Source organism: Geotrypetes seraphini, chromosome 2, assembly GCF_902459505.1.
Source record: "Geotrypetes seraphini chromosome 2, aGeoSer1.1, whole genome shotgun sequence".
Taxonomy (NCBI): Eukaryota; Metazoa; Chordata; class Amphibia; order Gymnophiona; family Dermophiidae; genus Geotrypetes; species Geotrypetes seraphini.
Window position 1 is genome coordinate 104,536,538 of NC_047085.1, and position 18,264 is coordinate 104,554,801.

The 18,264-nt window shown below is 44.4% G+C and overlaps 1 protein-coding gene across 1 annotated transcript in view; it reads right to left on the reverse strand.

The window, feature by feature from the left end:
- MCMDC2 (minichromosome maintenance domain containing 2) overlaps positions 1-18,264 on the reverse strand; it is an 89,706-nt gene that overhangs the window by 53,194 nt on the left and 18,248 nt on the right. The window contains exons 4-5 of the mRNA XM_033934257.1: positions 14,914-14,973; positions 57-252 (exon numbers count right to left, since the gene is read on the reverse strand). Of these exons, the coding sequence (XP_033790148.1) occupies positions 57-252; positions 14,914-14,973 (256 nt within the window). The remainder of the gene's footprint in view (positions 1-56; positions 253-14,913; positions 14,974-18,264) is intronic.

An 18,264-nucleotide genomic window follows, 5' to 3' on the forward strand; every position in this document is an offset into this window, starting at 1 on the left:
GATTAGCAAATTTCTAGGAATTTCAGTTTTGATACTGAATTAGCATTTTAATTTACCTTCAGAAAATGGACATGTTTCATCAGAACAAAGAAACCTTGCACCTTGTGTGTATTTAGTTACTGTTGTCATCGCGATTACAATTCCCTCCAGCATATAAAATCTCTGAGATGTATGATCAAATGGAAATTCACACAGATTGAGAAAATAACATGGCAGTGGTGGCAAATGTGTTAATTTCAACTCAACTTTAATCTAAGGAGAAAAAACAATCGATCAGTATTTTTAAAATAAATGGAGCAATAAAATGAACAGTTTTGCAACATTAGAATAAAACGAACAGCACATGAATAGCTTATGGTATTATTTAAGTCTATCAGGTTTTCCATTTACTTGCTTTCACTTTTTAGAATAGGTAAATCCTCCAGTTCATACTTCTTCCTATCTTGGCTCTCTCTCTCTCTGGATTTGTATTAGAGAGCTGCATAGGAATGAGATTTCCACAGGGAGGGGAGAAGTGCTATGAGATTTCCAAGGGGATAGAAGACATTGCTGTGGGAGTGAAGCCAGTGAGGCTTAGAATGCCCAGAGGCAGCTGAAATACCAGACTGAGGCTTGGAACAAAGATTGGCTGAATAGTGATAATCATTAAAAAAACCCAAAAAAAAAAACCACAGGAGGAAGCAGGCCTGTGAGCAAGTAAGTAATAGGATCGACTCCTTTGGGAACAAGTGGAATTAGAGGAGATTAATTGTAGGGATAGGTGAGGATAGAATGGATCTTAGCCCAAATCCAAAAAGTCTGTCTGCTGAGGAAGTCTGCTTGAACATTGTCGACTCCTGCCACATGCGCTGCCGAACGGGCCTGGAGATGACGCTCCACTCAGAGAGAAAGCAGGCGGGCTTCCTGAGCTAGAGAATCACTCTTGGTTCCTCCCTGGTGATTGACATATGCCACCGCTGACGCATTATTGGAGAAGACTCAGACCACTTGGCCCTCCAGTCATCTGCAATTTTACCAGAGCAAAAAAAGATTATCCCCCCTTTAACAAAACAGTAACGCGGTTTTTCTTACCAGCCACAGCAGTAACAGCATCCCTACTATCTGCCATATTCTCAACCTATCCCTTTCTACTGTGATTGTACCCGACACTTTCAAACACGTTGTACTTACAATGCTCCTCATAAAATCCTCGCTGGACCCTATCTGTCCCTCAAATTGTCGCCCTGTTTTCCTCTTCCCTTTCTTATCCAAACTATTTTAACATGCTGTTCACCATCGTTGTCTTACCTTTCTGTCATTTCAAGCTATTCTTGACCCCCCTTCAATTGGGCTTTCACCCATTCCATGGAAACTGCCCTTGCTAGAGTAATGACCTGCACCAGACCAAATCCAAAGGCTACTACTCCATCCTCATCCTCCTTGATCTATCTGTGGCGTTTGATACAGGAGACCACTGCCTACTCATTGATATGCTGTCCTCACTTGAATTTCAGGGCTCTTATCTCATGGTTTCCTTCCTACCTTTCCCGTCGTATTTTTAGTGTGTGCTCTGGAGGATCCTCCTCCGCTGCCATTCTGCTATCTGTCAGCATACCACAGGGCTCAGTCCTAGGACCTCTTCTTTTCTCCATCTACATTTCTTCTCTTGGAACTCTAATCTCCTCCCACAGCTTCTTGTACCATCTCTATACTGTTGACTTGCAAATCTACCTCTCTATACCTGAAATTTCTACAGCAATCCAGGTCTGAGTCTTGGCCGGCCTGCCTGTCATCTAAAGTTAAACATGGTCAAGATGGAACGCCTTATCTTTCCTCCTAAACCTGTCTCTCCTCTCCCTAGGATCTCTATTGTGGTGGATAATGTCACTAAAATCCAGAGTTTTCTTTCTGAGCACATTACCAAGACCATTATCCACATCCTTGTCACTTCTTGCCTGGATTATTGGTGCTTCTTATAGGTCTCCCAATAACCCATCTCTCCCTCTTCAATCTGTTCAGAATTCTACTATGCACCTCGTATTCTGCCAGGATCGTTATGCTCATGTTACCTCTCTTCTCAAGTTGCTTCATTGGCTCCTTTTCCACTTCCACATACAGTTCAAACTCCTCTTACTGACCTACAAGTTTACTCAATCTATGGCTCCTCAAATCTCTAGCTCTCCCTACAAGCCACACTGGGAACCCCATTCTTCGGGTTAGTCTTGCTTGTCTGTATCCTTCACTTCTACTGCCAACTTCCATCTCCACCTCTTCTACATAGTGCTATAGAAATAAATAGTACTAGTAGTGGTAGTAGTTTCTATAAGATATCCTCTTAGCAAATTCATCAATGTAACTTTCAGTTGCCTTGTAATCAGCAGAAGCTTTTTCACCACAGATTTTGAGATATTTAACACCATATGGCTCCAGAAAAAGGAGGATGGATTGAGATATCTGGATTTACTTCCATTACTTTCAATGGAAGTAAAACTCAGGACTCCTTTTACTAAGCTGCGCTACAATGCTGTGCATGCTAGATGCTAATGTCTACATAGAGCTGGCTTTAGTTTTTCCGGGTAGCGCGAGGGTTAGCGCGCGCTAATCTGCAGTGCGTGCTAAAAATGCTACCGCAGCTTAGTAAAAGGAGCCCTCAGATGTTCCATTCTGCCCTTACTTTCATTGCTTCAATGGAAGTAAAACCTGGATGGCTCAATCCATCCTCCTTTTTCTGGAGTCATATGGTAACCCTAATCATGGTGCTTCTTAAATTTTTGCAGCCAACCTTTTGAATATTCACACTCATCGTCACTGATAGTAATGAAGCAAGTCAAAAATATCATCAAACCAGTCATGGCATGCATTCACACCTTCTTTGCCAAAACCACTCAGGGGAAGATTCTCAAAGCTTCGTGGTAAAAACCGACAGGCTGCTGTCGAAGCCGTTATCAAAAATTACACTGGCTGCTGATGGAAGCAAGAGTTTTGTTTACATTTTCTTGTCTTTGCTTTAAACTAATATTTGGCTTGGCCCCTGCATATTTGGTCTCTCACTTTTTCTTGAATTGCCCTAACAGGCCTACACGTAGAATCCATATGTTTACCTACCCAACAATAAAGGCTTGTTGTTATAAAAGATTCCTGGATAAAATTCTTACTTTCCAGGCAGGTAAATTGAATGACTGGTTGGGTATTACTATCATGCGCGCTCCATCCTATTTTAGTTTTAGAAAATCAGTAAAAAAGCAGTTGTTTGATCGATTTGTAACCTAAGGAGTCATTGTTTTACTTTATTTTTATCCTGTATGTATGTATTTCTGGTGATTTGTATTGTTTCTTCGCTGATTGTCCAGTGCTTTACTGTAAACCGCCTCAAACTGTTGTGGCTTTGGCGGTATATAAGAATAAGCAATGTTACTTACCGTAACAGTTGTTATCCAGGGACAGCAGGCAGCTATTCTCACTAGTGGGTGATGTCATCCGACAGAGCCCCGATACGGACGTCTCACAAGCATGTCTTGCTTGAAGAAACTCAGAAGTTTCGAGATGCCCGCACCGCGCATGCGCCAGTGCCTTCCCGCCCGATGGACCGGGCGTGTCTCCTCAGTTCAGGTAGCTAGCCTGAGAAGCCAACAGAGGGGAGGTGGGTGGGACGTGAGAATAGCTGCCTGCTGTCCCTGGATAACAACTGTTACGGTAAGTAACATTGCTTTATCCCAGGACAAGCAGGCAGGTATTCTCACTAGTGGGTGACCTCCAAGCTAACCTCAATGGGATAGTGGGAGTGTTGGCAACTTAAGAGAATAAATTTTGTAACACTGTTTGACCAAACTGTCCATCCCGTCTGGAGAAAGTATCCAGACAATAATGAGAGGTGAAGGTATGAACCGAGGACCAAGTGGCAGCCTTACAAATCTCCTCAATTGGTGTCGATCTGAGGAAGGCTACAGAGGCTGCCATTGCTCTGACCTTATGGGCTGTGACCCTACAAGGAAGGGATAATCCAGCCTGGGCATAGCAGGAAGAGATACAAGCCGCCATCCAGTTGGAGATGGTATGCTTCGATACAGGTCATCCTAACTTGTTCGGATCAAAGGAGACGAAAAGTTGAGGAGCAGTTTGTGTGGCTTGGTGCGATCCAGGTAGAAAGCCAAAGCACGTTTACAGTCCAGAGTGTGAAGAACCGATTCTCCATGATGAGAATGAGGCTTTGGAAAAAATACTGGAAGTACAATGGACTGGTTGAGATGAAATTCAGAGACCACTTTAGGCAGGAATTTCGGATGAGTGCGGAGACCACCTTGTCATGATGGAATACTGTGAAAGGCGGATCCGCCACTAAGGCCTGAAGCTCACTGATCCTGCGAGCAGACGTGAGGGCCACCAGAAAAACCACTTTCCAGGTGAGATACTTAAGTGGAGCCCTGTTGAGAGGTTCAAACGGAGGCTTCATGAGTTGAGAAAGGACGACATTGAGATCCCAAACCACGGGAGGAGGTTTGATAGGAGGATTGACATGGAAAAGTCCTTTCATAAATCTGGAAACCACAGGATGAGCAGAAAGAGGTTTCCACTGTAGAGGCTGATGGAAAGCCGCAATAGCACTCAGGTGGACTCTTATAGATGTAGACTTGAGACCAGACTGAGACAGATGTAGAAGATAGTCCAACACAGAGGATAGGGAAGCTCGCTGAGGCTCCTTGGCATTGGAAATACACCAGGAAGAGAATCTAGTCCACTTCTGGGAGTAGCATTGTCGAGTAGCAGGCTTCCTGGAAGCCTCTAAGACATCCCTCACCACTTGAGAAAGCTGATGAGGAGTTACGGTGAGAGGAACCAAGCTGTCAGGTGGAGAGACTGCAGGTTGGGATGAAGCAGTGATCCTTGATGTTGAGTAAGCAGAGAAGGAAACACTGGAAGAAGGACTGGTGTCCTGCTGCTGAGTTGAAGAAGGGAGAACCAAGGTTGTCTGGGCCACCGAGGAGCTATGAGAATCATGGTGGCTTGGTCCGATTTCAATTTGACCAGAGTCTTTTGAATGAGAGGAAATGGAGGAAACGCATACAGAAATCGATTCCTCCAATCCAGCAGAAAGGCATCTGCCTCGAGGCGGTGAGGAGTGTAGATCCTGGAGAAAAACTGAGGCAGTTTGAAGTTGTGGGGAGCTGCAAAGAGGTCTATCTGAGGCGTCCCCCATTGTGCAAAGATCTGATGAAGGGGGTTGGAATGGAGAGTCCATTCGTTAGGCTGGAGGAGTCGACTCAAGTTGTCTGCCAAGACATTGTCCTTCCCCTGAATGTAGACAGCTTTGAGGAAGGCATTGTGGCGAACTGCCCAATCCCAGACTCTGAGAGCTTCCTGGCAGAGGGAGGCCGATCCCGTGCCCCCCTGCTTGTTGACATAATACTTGGTGACCTGGTTGTCTGTGCGGATGAGGATCACCATGTCGTGAAGCAGATGTTGAAAAGCTTGAAGAGCGTAGAAGATTGCTCTGAGCTCCAGAAGATTGATCTGATGGAGGCGGTCCGCACTGGTCCAGAATCCCTGAGTGCGAAGCCCATCCAGATGAGCCCCCCAGGCATAGGCCGAGGAATCGGTTGTGAGAACCTTCTGATGAGGAGGAGTGTGAAACAGCAAACCTCTGGATAGATTCGAAGAGGTCATCCACCAAAGTAGAGACTGCCGAAGAGCAGGAGTGACTATGATGTGTCGAGTCAACGGGTCTGACACTTGAGTCCATTGAGAAGCTAGGGTCCACTGAGGAATTCTGAGATGGAGCCTGGCAAAGGGTGTCACATGAATTGTAGAGGCCATGTGGCCCAGGAGGACCATCATGTGTCTCGCTGAGATGGACTGGCGAGAAGATACAGACTGGCAGAGATGAAGAAGAGCATCCATGCGCTGAGGAGGAAGGAATGCTCGAAGCTGAATGGTGTCCAGTACCGCCCCGATGAAGGGAAGGGACTGGGTAGGCTGCAGATGGGATTTGGGGAAGTTGATCTTGAAGCCCAAGCTCTGCAGGAAGCAGATCGTGGTCAAGGTCGCCGAAATGACCTCTGGAGCAGAGGGGGCCTTGATGAGCCAGTCGTCGAGGTAGGGAAATACCTGAAGACCCCTGTTCCGGAGTGCAGCGGCCACCACCACCAGACACTTCGTGAAGACTCTGGGAGACGAGGACAGGCCGAAAGGAAGCACTCGATACTGCAGATGTAGATGTCCCACCCGAAATCTGAGGAATTGGCGGGAGGCCGGATGAATGGGAATGTGAGTGTAGGCCTCCTTGAGATCCAGAGAGCATAACCAGTCGTTCCGCTCGAGGAGGGGGTAGAGAGAAGCAAGGGTCAACATGCGAAACCTCTCCTTTACTAAAAACTTGTTGAGGACTCGAAGGTCCAGGATGGGTCGTAGGTCGCCCGTCTTCTTCGGGACGAGGAAGTACCGGGAGTAAAAACCCCGGTTGTGCTGGTCCACCGGGACCAGCTCGACGGCCCGAAGCCGAAGCAAAGCCTGAGCCTCCTGAAGGAGAAGCGCGGTGTGCGTTAAGTTGGAAGGATACTCTCTTGGAGGGTGGTCCGGGGGGACCCGATGGAAATGAAGAGAGTATCCTTCTCTTACGATGGAAAGGACCCAGAGGTCAGTGGTAATAGCCTCCCATCGATGGTAAAAATGATGGAGGCGACCCCCGATGGGAAAAATAGGGGGATGCAGAACGAGGTCGGTTATGCTCCCTGGAAGAGAGTCAAAAAGGCTGAGTAGCCTTCGGTGCAGCCGGCGGCTGAGGTTTCTGCTGAGCCTTCTGGGGAGGCTGTCTCTTCGCCGGTTGTCTCGCAGCAGGAGTCTGACAAGGGGTGTAACGCCGCTGATAAATCAAAGGCGGTCTAGAAGGTCGAGACTGCTGAGGCTTGGGCTGCGGCGGCGCGGACAACTCCTCCCACTTCTCCTCACCGGTAGCACCGCCTATATATTTCTCTGTCTTGCGGCGCACGCTACACTGCATTGTTTGACTCCATTACTTTCTGGCTCACCTCTACTTAGTTTAATCTCCTGTTTTTGAACTGCTACCTCCGATTGAACTAATAATAATTATATTTTACTTTATTTAATTTAAGTTTTAACAGCTTCAACTCTACCAGTTAAGTAACTATTGTCAACTTACAAGTTTATATGTACATTCTGTTTTAACTATTGCCAGTATACATGTTTTATCAACTATAATTCTTTTATTAGTTAATATTTCTTTCGTTATAATATTTTTATATTGTTTTATTCGTTGTATTTGTCTTTCATTTTACCTTTTCTTGCAAGTCACTCCTGTTACCACTCTACTCTTCTAATGTTTCTCCCCTTTGATTCCAACAGGCCTTCTTGTTCCCCTAAGAGACCGCCGCCGCAAAGCGGCGGCGCGGACAACTCCTCCCACTTCTCCTCACCGGTAGCACCGCCTATATATTTCTCTGTCTTGCGGCACACGCCGCAAAGGCGCGCGCCAAAGGAGCGCACCTAAGGAGCAGGTCCTGCTCCTTTATGCGCTCCTTCATGCAGCTCCTTCTAACTGTATCTTCTTTTCCACACTGCTTACCTACAATTAAACTATTTTCAAACCTTTTTTCATCTTACATACTCCTATTTCTCACAAGCTATTTACTAACTTCTTCTCTTGTAATCCATCATTTTCCCCACTTTTCTCCTTCTACCTCTTCATTTATCCCTGCCAATACAATGTCCTCTATCCCCTCTTTTTGGGGCCATCGACCACACAAACACACACCTCATGTAACATCTACCATCATCCGACCTAGGCATAATATCTCCATACCACTACATTCCACCAATACTTCCAATCCTAAACAAAATAACCCCTCCTCTAAACTTAACTCAGGCCTGATTAATGTACGTTCCATTAAGAATAAATACCATTTAATTCATGATATTATCATACAACATAATCTTCAATTATTATGTCTCACTGAAATTTGGCTATCACCGGGAGAAGATGCTTACATCACTCAAGCCTGCCCCCCTAACTATAAAGCTATTTTCCAACCCCGCCCAAACAAAAAAAAAGGAGGTGGTCTAGCTGTCATCTACATACTTCCATCCTTCTTCAGTCAAATATTACCAACCAATTCTCCGATCCTCTAATTGAAACTTTCCATTTCTCCCTTAAACACTGTTCTTCTCTCAATTTCCTCTTGATCTATTTACCCCCACCTGTATCCAAACTCTCACTTTCTGCCCTTACCTCCACCCTATCTGACTTTAATATTGCCTATCCTGAGTCTATAATACTCGGAGATTTCAATATACATTTTAACTCTCCTAATCACTATAATACCTCTGAACTATTAACCTTGCTTTCCGATCTATCGCTCTCTCCACTTATCCACATGCCTACACACTCCGCTGGAAACACACTTGATATGATTCTAAGTTCAAACTCTATCAATCATCTTTTTAACAATTTCCACTTTCATCCGGTACCATGGTCAGATCACACTCTGATCACTTGGCAATTAAAACTACCAATACTTCCCCAGCACGATCAACAAATACCCAATATTCCTTTTACTCGAGACATTAACAAAATAACACTTCCGACCATTCAGTCCTCCTTTGACATAAATCTCAAAGACTTTTCTTCTCTCTCACTCACTGAACAATTCCCTCTTTGGGAAACACATACATCCTCCTTACTAGATTCTCTGGCACCCAAATCTGAACATAAATCCACCAACAATCAATCCTCCAAAATAAAAAAAACAAAAAACCACCACCCCTGGTATAACGAAAAACTAGCCCTTCTCCGCAAACAATTGCGATCTGCCGAAAATAAATGGCGTAAGACACGCTTTAACAATCACTTCATTCAGTACAAAGAAAAAGCATCCTTTTATAAAAAAACTATCCAACAAACTAAAAAAGATTATTACGCTAAGCTCATTTCATCTACCCGTAATTCCTCTACTCTTTTCAGTCTTGCACAGTCGCTTTCTAAATATTCTAAAAAAAAACAAAACCCACCTATTTCAACCCTACCCTCAGCAGCGGAACTTTCACAATACTTTGACACTAAAATCAAAGATATCAGATCACTATTAGGTTCTTCATTACCTACACTTTCTGTTCAAACTTCAGCCGACTCGACTCAACTTTCTTTTAGCTCCTTTAATAGCTTCAAAATGCCCACTTTATCTCAACTATTTCTCAATTTACAATCTCTTAATCCTTCTAATAACCCCTTGGAAAGTATCCCTCCAATACTCCTTAAAAAATTCTACTCTTTTTTCGGCCCATACCTTTGGGAAATGATTTCCAAATCTCTTTCCGAGAGCTTGGTCCCAATTGCCTGGAAAACAGCTCTCATCTTTCCTAAACTCAAACAAAATAATACAGATCCCACTCTATCTAAAAACTATCGACCTATAGCTAATTTACCCTTAGTTTCTAAACTTACAGAAAAAATTGTTCATTCGCAACTAACAGATTTTTTCGAAAAAACCCATGCACTACATCCATGTCAAACTGGTTTTCGCTCTTCACACTCCACAGAACTATCACTCTTAGGACTTATCTCAACCATACACTACTATCAGGATCATCAGAAATCTACTATTTTAATTTCCCTCGACCTGTCTGCGGCTTTTGACACTATTGATCACTCCCTTCTTCTCCTCAGATTAAAAGACAGTGGTATAACAGGAAGTGCCCTCTCTTGGTTCATATCCTATTTTCACGAACGTTGCTCCAAAGTTCAAGCAAAAAACGAAACTGCTCCTACCATACCCCAAACATTTGGAATTCCTCAAGGTTCAATCTTATCTCCTCTACTTTTCAACATATTTCTATCTCCACTTCTTACTTTGGCGCAATCCATAGGATTTACTATTTACGCTTATGCCGACGACATACAACTCCTTCACCCTATCAATACTACTAACGCTTCAGACATAACCGAAATAAACAATAAATTAAACACCATAAGCGACTGGTTACATTCAAACAAACTCTCACTCAACATTGATAAATCTTGTGGACTTCTTCTTCCCATCAAATCATCTGAATCATTATTAGGAACAATTTCAATCAAATCTTTACCTTTACAAATGCTAACCAAAATTAAACTTCTCGGCGTCATCTTCGACAGAGAACTATCTTTTCACGACCACATAAGTTCGGTCGTTAAAATTTGTTATTTTAAACTTCGGATTATTAGATCACTCTGTCCTATCCTAAATTCTGACTCAATCAACATCTTGAACCATTCCCTAGTCATCTCCCAATTAGACTACTGTAACTCCCTCCTTAACGGACTCCCTCAAAAAGAACTACGACGACTGCAATTAATACAAAATTCCGCAATAAAACTAATATATAAAAAAGGTAAATTTGAACATGTCACTCCCCTCCTTAAAGAGGCCCATTGGCTTCCCATCAATCATCGCATCACCTACAAAATCATCCTACTCTCTTTCAAAATTAAACTTTTCCATCAACCACTATTCCTCGATAAACTACTAATTCCACAAAGTTCCCCTCGTATACTAAGATCTACCGACCAAAAACTCTTGTTTATTCCTTCTTTAAAAGAATTCTACTACACCCGAAAAACCAACTTCGCAGTATCCGCCCCCACACTATGGAATTCTCTCCCACAATTTCTACGGGACGAACAAAATCTAATTAAATTTAAGTCTGGCTTAAAGACATTCTTATTTCAAGATGCCTTCAATTGAACCTAGATCACTTTTTATCACCTTTCAAATCTTCTCTTTTTTGTCTCTCCCTCTCCTTTTTTCTACCTCTTACTGCGAATAAGTACTTGCTTCAACAATGCCACCCTATCCCTCACGTTCTATCCTTTCCCCACCCCCCCCTCTCTCTCTAAATTTTGTAACTTCTCCCCTCCTCCCCTCACTTTCCTCACTATCCAGTTTGTCAAGTCTATGTCATCTATGTTCACTTTATCTTATAACATTTTTAGCCTATACAAAACATTGTTAACCGGCCAGATATTCACTTGATGGTCGGGATATTAAAAACTAATAAACTTGGAAACTTAGGCCGAAGGATAGATTGAAAAGACTTTTCATGATCCGAAAGTTTCTTGGTAACAGTTTCGATAGACTCGTCGAATAAATCAGCGCCCGCACAAGGCACATTGGCAAGTCTGTCTTGGAGGTTCGGATCCATGTCAATTGTCCGAAGCCATGCTAATCGACGCATGGCCACGGAACAGGCGGCAGCACGTGCCGAGAGCTCGAAGGCATCATACGAGGACTGCATCAGCTGAAGACTTAGCTGGGAAAGGGAGGCTACCACTTCCTCGAACTCGAATCGAGCCTGAGCATCAATGTAAGGAGTAAACTTGCGGAGCACCGGCAAGAAGAACTCCAAATATGAAGAAAAAAATAAATTATAATTGAGCATTCGAGATGCCATCATAGAATTCTGGTAGATTCTCCTACCGAACTTATCCATCGTTCTCCCCTCTCGTCCCGGTGGTACAGAGGCATAGACCTGGGAGGGATGAGAACGCTTGAGAGAGGACTCGACCAGCAGGGATTGGTGAGAGAGTTGAGCGCCCTCAAACCCCTTATGATGAACAATGCGGTATCTTGCATCCAATTTGCTCGGGACCGCAGGGATGGAGTACGGCGTCTCGAAACATCGCATGAATGTTTGATCCAGTAATTTATGCAGAGGAAGTCGAAGAGACTCCGCAGGAGGAGTAGGCAAGTGCATGGTGTCGAGATACTCCTTAGAATACCGAGACCCAGTGTCCAAAGTCACATCCAAGTCATCCGCCATTTGCCGGAGGAAGGAAGAAAAAGACAACTGGTCCGCCAGTACCGGCCTCCTAGATGGGCTGGAGGAAGTAGAAGCCTCAGGATCCAGGGAGACTTGGGAGCGACAAGGAGAATAAGAGGTAGATGGCTCCTCGTACTCCGGCCCCTCCTGGGGAGATAAATCCGATGAGGAGTACCCCAGACGTGGCAGCTTCTTCTGTGGCGAAACCTCCGAGTGGCGCGAGGAGTGCCGAGAGGAGTGTCTGGATCGATGCCCCTCCTGGTGCCGGGAGGGAGAGCGAGAACATCTATACTTAGCATGGTCCCCGAAGCTTCCAGTGAATGTATGGGACTGGAAGCGGTAGAGCGAAGGGGCGGAATGGAGGCCGCCTCCCGTGTTGCAGCCCAGGCCTGGTATGGGGTGCGGAAGAACTCTTCCTGTGATTTACTATGCCCAGGGCTTCGATCATCAGTCGGGGGAACGGCACCATGATGGCGCGGAGGCGTAATGGGCTCTAAAGGAGGCATATCGCTAAAGGAAGCCCGCCTCGAGAGACCAGCCGCCCTTCGCCGCTCCTCCTCGTCAAGCAACGAGATCGATCGATGAGGAGGAGGGGGAGGGGGCGGTCCACCCCCTGGGACCGGGACCGGGAGGTCACCCTGGATGGAGGCGATTAATCTGGGCCCCATAGTCTGCATGAGCTCGACATACTGAGCTTCCAGCAGGGACCGCAGCGAAGCCGATATGGAGGGATCCGCACCGAAAGGGGGTCCTCCAGCACGGTCTTCGCGCTCCTTCGTGGTCGAGTGCTTCTGCTTGGCAGCTTTCGGCACTTTAATGACCACAGGTGGAATAGTGGAAGGCGGTACCTGAGCCGAGGAGACGGGGACAGGCACCGACGTCGAACTCGTGGCCGAAGTCGGGGTAAACGAAGCCGGCTTCAAAAGGCCCGGAGTCGCAGGAGCAGTCGCTGGTTTCGCATGGACAGGCGAAGCGGCCGATGAAGTCGAAGCCGAAGGTTCTTTAGCAGCTTCCATCTTGAATATCGACTCCCACAACAGGCAGCGCCGCTTAAACGCTCGCGCTGTTAGAGTAGAACAAGGCCGGCACGATTTCGGAAAATGTTCTGGACCAAGACACTGCAGGCAGCGTCGATGCGGGTCCGTCAGCGAAATCGCGCGCTGGCACTTGCTACACTTTTTAAAACCGGTGATTGGCCGGGACATAGGCCGAAAAAGCTCCGCCGCTAGATCGAAGGAGCTGGGCCTGAGCCACGTGGCCGACCCGGCCGACTCGCCGGAAGAAAAAAATTTATTTTTTATTTTTTTTAAATAAAAGAAAGAAAACACACGAAAAGAGGAAAAGAAAACCAAAATCGCGGAATTAGAAGGCAATAAAATGGGAATTCAGTCAGCGCAGAATTGAAGTAAAACTTCTCAGCTCCGCGGAAAGAAAAGAACTAAGGAGACACGCCCGGTCCATCGGGCGGGAAGGCACTGGCGCATGCGCGGTGCGGGCATCTCGAAACTTCTGAGTTTCTTCAAGCAAGACATGCTTGTGAGACGTCCGTATCGGGGCTCTGTCGGATGACATCACCCGTGATAGTGAGAATACCTGCCTGCTTGTCCTGGGATAAAAATTATTATTATTCTTCTTGTAATGATTTTTAAAAAGTGAGTCATTCTCCAAAAACAGTGCATGCAAATGAGGTTCGCGGAGCATAGACTCACTAAATTTACTTGAGATCAGTTGCTAGTGGTAGCGATCAGCACATGCGCAAAATATACTGCATAAAATTTTTTTTTTAAACTCATAGATCAGCAGGAGAGATGCCCACTCTCCTGCCGCATCGTACAACCTCCTGACATCACCTAGCAGCGGGGGAGATGCCCACTCTCTCCCATCACCTAACCCCTCAACTCCTGTGTAGACTTTACACCCCCCATACGGGAGAGATGCCCATTCTCTCTCGCCATTGCTCAACCCCTCGACAATTCCCCCTGTACCCCCAACTCTACACCCTACTACAGCAGGAGATGCCCACTCTCACACAACCCCCCCCCCCCAACTCCCCCATGCCCTGGACTCTACACCATACCCCGCAGCAGGAGAGAGGTCCACTCTCTCCCAACTCCCCCTGTGCCCTTCCCTACCCCTCCCTACCTTATTCAGGAAGTCCAGCCAGAGGGACGCCTACCTGCTCCAGTTGGCAGGCCTGCCTCTTACAAAATGGCAGGCCTTCTCCTTCCCATTGCATCCTGGGATATGCTGGGGAGGAGCCTAAGGCTCTGATTGGCCCAGGTTGCTTAAGGCACAGCGAGGTTAGGGAATCACTTGATTATAGAGAATCGCTTGGAGTGCTCATTTTAATATTAATGATCTTGTTGTACTACATTTGCATGACAGTATTGGAGACTGCTAGAAAACTCATTAAAGACCACAGTAAGCAGTTTTGGTAATCTGGTGCTAAAATACTAAACTGGCTGGAACTGGTTTATTGAGCATGTTAAAGGCACATTTTAGTGTTGAGAATCTTCCCTTCAATCAGCAAATGATCAAAATCTTAATTTTTTTTGCCTTATGCAATGTTTTTTTCTGGTTTTCATTAATTTCTTGTCAACACTCTCATTGTAAAAACTTCACCAATTCATTTTTCTGAGTGGAATCTGCATCTTTGCCATTTTCCAGTCCTCTGACCTTTTCTGCTTCCCACTGCCACTCTGAGTGGAATCTGCAACTCTCTTTGCCACTTTCCAGCCCTCCAACCTGAACTATGCAGAAATCAGGAGAAACACATGCACCTGTGTTGGTTTCAGCATGTGTCATGTCTTGGAAATCGACTACTTCCGGTTCACGTCAAATTTCAGTTTTCAGAATTTTGGATAAAGGATTTTGTACCTTTAGTGGCACAAAATCTTTTTTGCAAGTTCTAGAGATTGAGAGAAGCTCCTCCAAGTTGGCACTCAAATGAATTATTCAAGATGCTTATCTTTCAAAAAATAACTATATGTAAAGAGCAATGTAAGAATTTTAATAAATTCAATTTACTAGAAAAACTTCTGAAGAAATAAAGCTGAAAGATTTTTCAAGAAATCCAAACACAAGTTGTTGTTTCATTTTGATGAAACTTTGCAAAAACTATCAACTTACCTGAATTTCTGTCTGTAACTGTGGAATTAATGATAATGTATGGATAGATTTAGCACAGACCTGTAATTCAGAAACAGTCCTTTATTTGGAAGGAAAAATAGTTATTCTACTCTATTCTTTTTAAATGCCCTTTGGTCTGATAGATTACTTTTTGAATTCCCCATATCAATGCAACTCCAAAATTAATATAGGCAGAGTAGCAAGGTGAAATGATGTCATACTTGATAATTTCCTTTCCTTTAGCTGAATGAGTGGTTGTTATCCTCTCCTACTAGCAGGAGGAGACAGAGAAAAACTGATTAGAGAATGATACGGGGACCGTTTACCACAGTAAACCGCAGGTCACCGTAGTAAATCCGCAGGAATGGAGAGATTTCCAACTGGTTTGCCACAGGAATGGGGACAAGACCTTTTACTGCCCCATGGGAGCGGTGAAAAGTCTTACTCCTGTGGTAAAAAAAATTGTGCCCGTGTCAGACTCGGCATCTTCTCCCCAGCTCCTCTGACGCCTATTTTACCTTCAGGAGACAGCCATGCCACGATGAAGACAGAAGGAACCTAAAACCAAAGCCTGAGACCAATGTGATTTGAAGAATAAAATTACCAGACAACAAAAAGAAAAAAAATAAATTTATTTTATATTTTGTGATTAGAATATTTCAGATTTGAAATATGTATCCTGCTAGAGCTGGTATTAGACATAGCTGGGGACCGCAAAGTCCAGACTGTGCTTCTATAGCTTCCAGCTGGCTTAGGGCTTTCTCTCTTTGACCAGGGGGCAGTTGCCCTAGTTGCACTCCCCTAACATTATTCTTGCCATGTGTGACTAAAATATTTTGTTAGCTTGATTTTTCTATGCAGCATTCTGTAGTAATTTGGTTTGTTCAGTTTTCACAATAGTGAAGGGGATATTTGTGAAAGGGAGGGGAGATAGGTTTTGTTGAACCTTGCTCTGTTTTATTTGTTTATAAAATGACAATTGTCAGAGAAGAAGCTTCTGCCCACACACACGCGACTGCAGGGTGGCACAGGGAGGCAGGCGTCGCCAGCAACAGTTTCTTTTCTAAAGCGCCGCAAAGGTAAGGGGCAGGGAGGGAGATAGATTTGGCCGGAGGTAGGTAGGTAGGTAGGGAGGGAGGGAGGGAGGGAAGGTGCCACGCGCGCAATCGGTGACCACCTTCCCTTAAGTTTCTTTACACCGTGAAGGTAAGGGGGAGGGAGGGAGGTTCTTAGGGCGGAGAGGTGAGGGTGGATGCTGCGGGGACGGGGCGGTAAAGGGGATGGCAGGGACGGGGCAGTGAAGGGGACGGTGGTCCGTTGACGGGGCAGTGACGAGGACACATTTTTTTCCCCGTGTCATTCTCTAAAACTGATCTCTTCCAGCAAATTCATCAGTATAACCTGCTGGTGCTCAATGGAAAATTCAAGTATACAACTGCCAAAAGCAGAATGTCCTTTTGTAATGCACCCCATTAACCACTGCGGCTGTAATAATCAACAAGCAAACTATGTGAAACCAATTCCTGGACTTCCAAGAGTTAAAATGGTTTGGTTTATTAATATAAAATATAAATATAAAATACTAATTTAATAACAAATAAATACAAAGCCAAACACTCTATTAAGGCATAAAGTCCTTGCTGTAGTTAGAGGCCAGACCCAACACGGGCCCTGTTTCGGCAATAATTGCCTTCTTCAGGGGTCCTTCAAATCAGCTATAAAAACTGCTGCTTCATAGAAAGAAACTTTCTGGAGCTCTGCACCAGACCTAGAACAAGCAGCTGAGAGGAAAGCCAACCATAAAATCACTTTTACCTGGGGAGCAGAACTCAGCAAAGAACTGGACACAGGACAGGCAAGCTCCAGAAAGTTTCTTTTATGAAGCAGCAGTTTTTATAGCTGATTTGAAGGACCCCAGAAGAAGGTAATTATTGCCGAAACACGGCCCGTGTTGGGTCTGGCCATCTGACTACAGCAAGGACTTTATGCTTTGAGTGTTTGGCTTTGTATTTATTTGTTATTATTGCATTTGTATTTTATATTTACATTTTATATTAATAAACCACACCATTTTAACTCTTGGAAGTCCAGGAATTGGTTTCACATAGTTTGCTTATGGACATCTGCTTTTTTGTGGTACCAAGGTCCATCACTGTGGGAGTTTAGACCATCCTTGTGGCGTTGACCACCCCCCAATGTCTTTTGTTTTTTTTCCAAGAAGGCTGTAATAATCAAGCAAGCATAATTACTACATCGATGGCATTCACTATCCTAATTTGCAATTGGATTCATTCTTCATCTTATTTTTTTATTCAAAGGAATGAGAAAGAGCAGAGTATCCTGAGAGTCCAAGGGATTAGCCTTCTAAGGGTGGGTCTCAGAACGGTAATGCTCGACTAAAGGAAAGGAAATTAATAGGTATAAATTTCACCTTTCTTGTAATTTGGGAGCCATACCATCCTGAAAAAATGGGATGTTCCAAAACAGATTCTATGGGCTGGGGAAGACAAAGCTCCCTAGCGTAGAATGGGTACATGTGATTCATTGTTTTACTCTTATCAAAAATTACAAAGACTAGGGGAAACTCAATGAAGTTACATGGAAATACTTTTAAAACCAACAGGAGGAAATATTTTTTCACTCAAAGAACAGTTAAGTTCTGGAACTTGTTGACAGAGGATACGATAACAGCGGTTAATGTAATTGGGTTTTTAAAAGGTTTAAACAAGTTGCTGGAAGAAAAGTCCATAGTCTGATATTGAGAGAGACATGGGGGAAGCCACTGCTTGCCCTGGGGATTGGTAGCATAGAATGTTGCTACTATTTGGGTTTCTGCCAGGTACTTGTAACCTGGATCGGCCATTACCTGTGACTTTCTAATTTTCTCAGAAGTCTTTTATGAGGTACTTTGTCAAATGCCTTTTAAAATCCAAATACACAGTATTGACCAGCTCACCTTTATCCACATGTTAATTCACCCCTTAAAGAAATGTAGTAGATTGGGTGAGGCAAGATTTTCCTTTACTAAACCTATGTTGGTTTGTCTCATGAATCCATGCTTATGTATATGTTCTATCATTTTGTCCTTTATAATAGTCTCTACCATGTTGCCCAGCACCAACATCAGACTCACTGGTCTATAATTTCTTGGATCACCCATGGAACCCTTTTTAAAAATCAGCATTAAGTTAGCTACCTTCCAGTACCATGCTGGATTTTAAAGATAAATTACTGACAATAGCTACTGCTTTCCATTGTTATAGAAATTTGTTTCAGTTTCTCTGGCTCATCAGCATTCTAGATGCAGGTAATACAACTCCGAGTGTCTGTCTTGACTTATCCGCTGCCTTT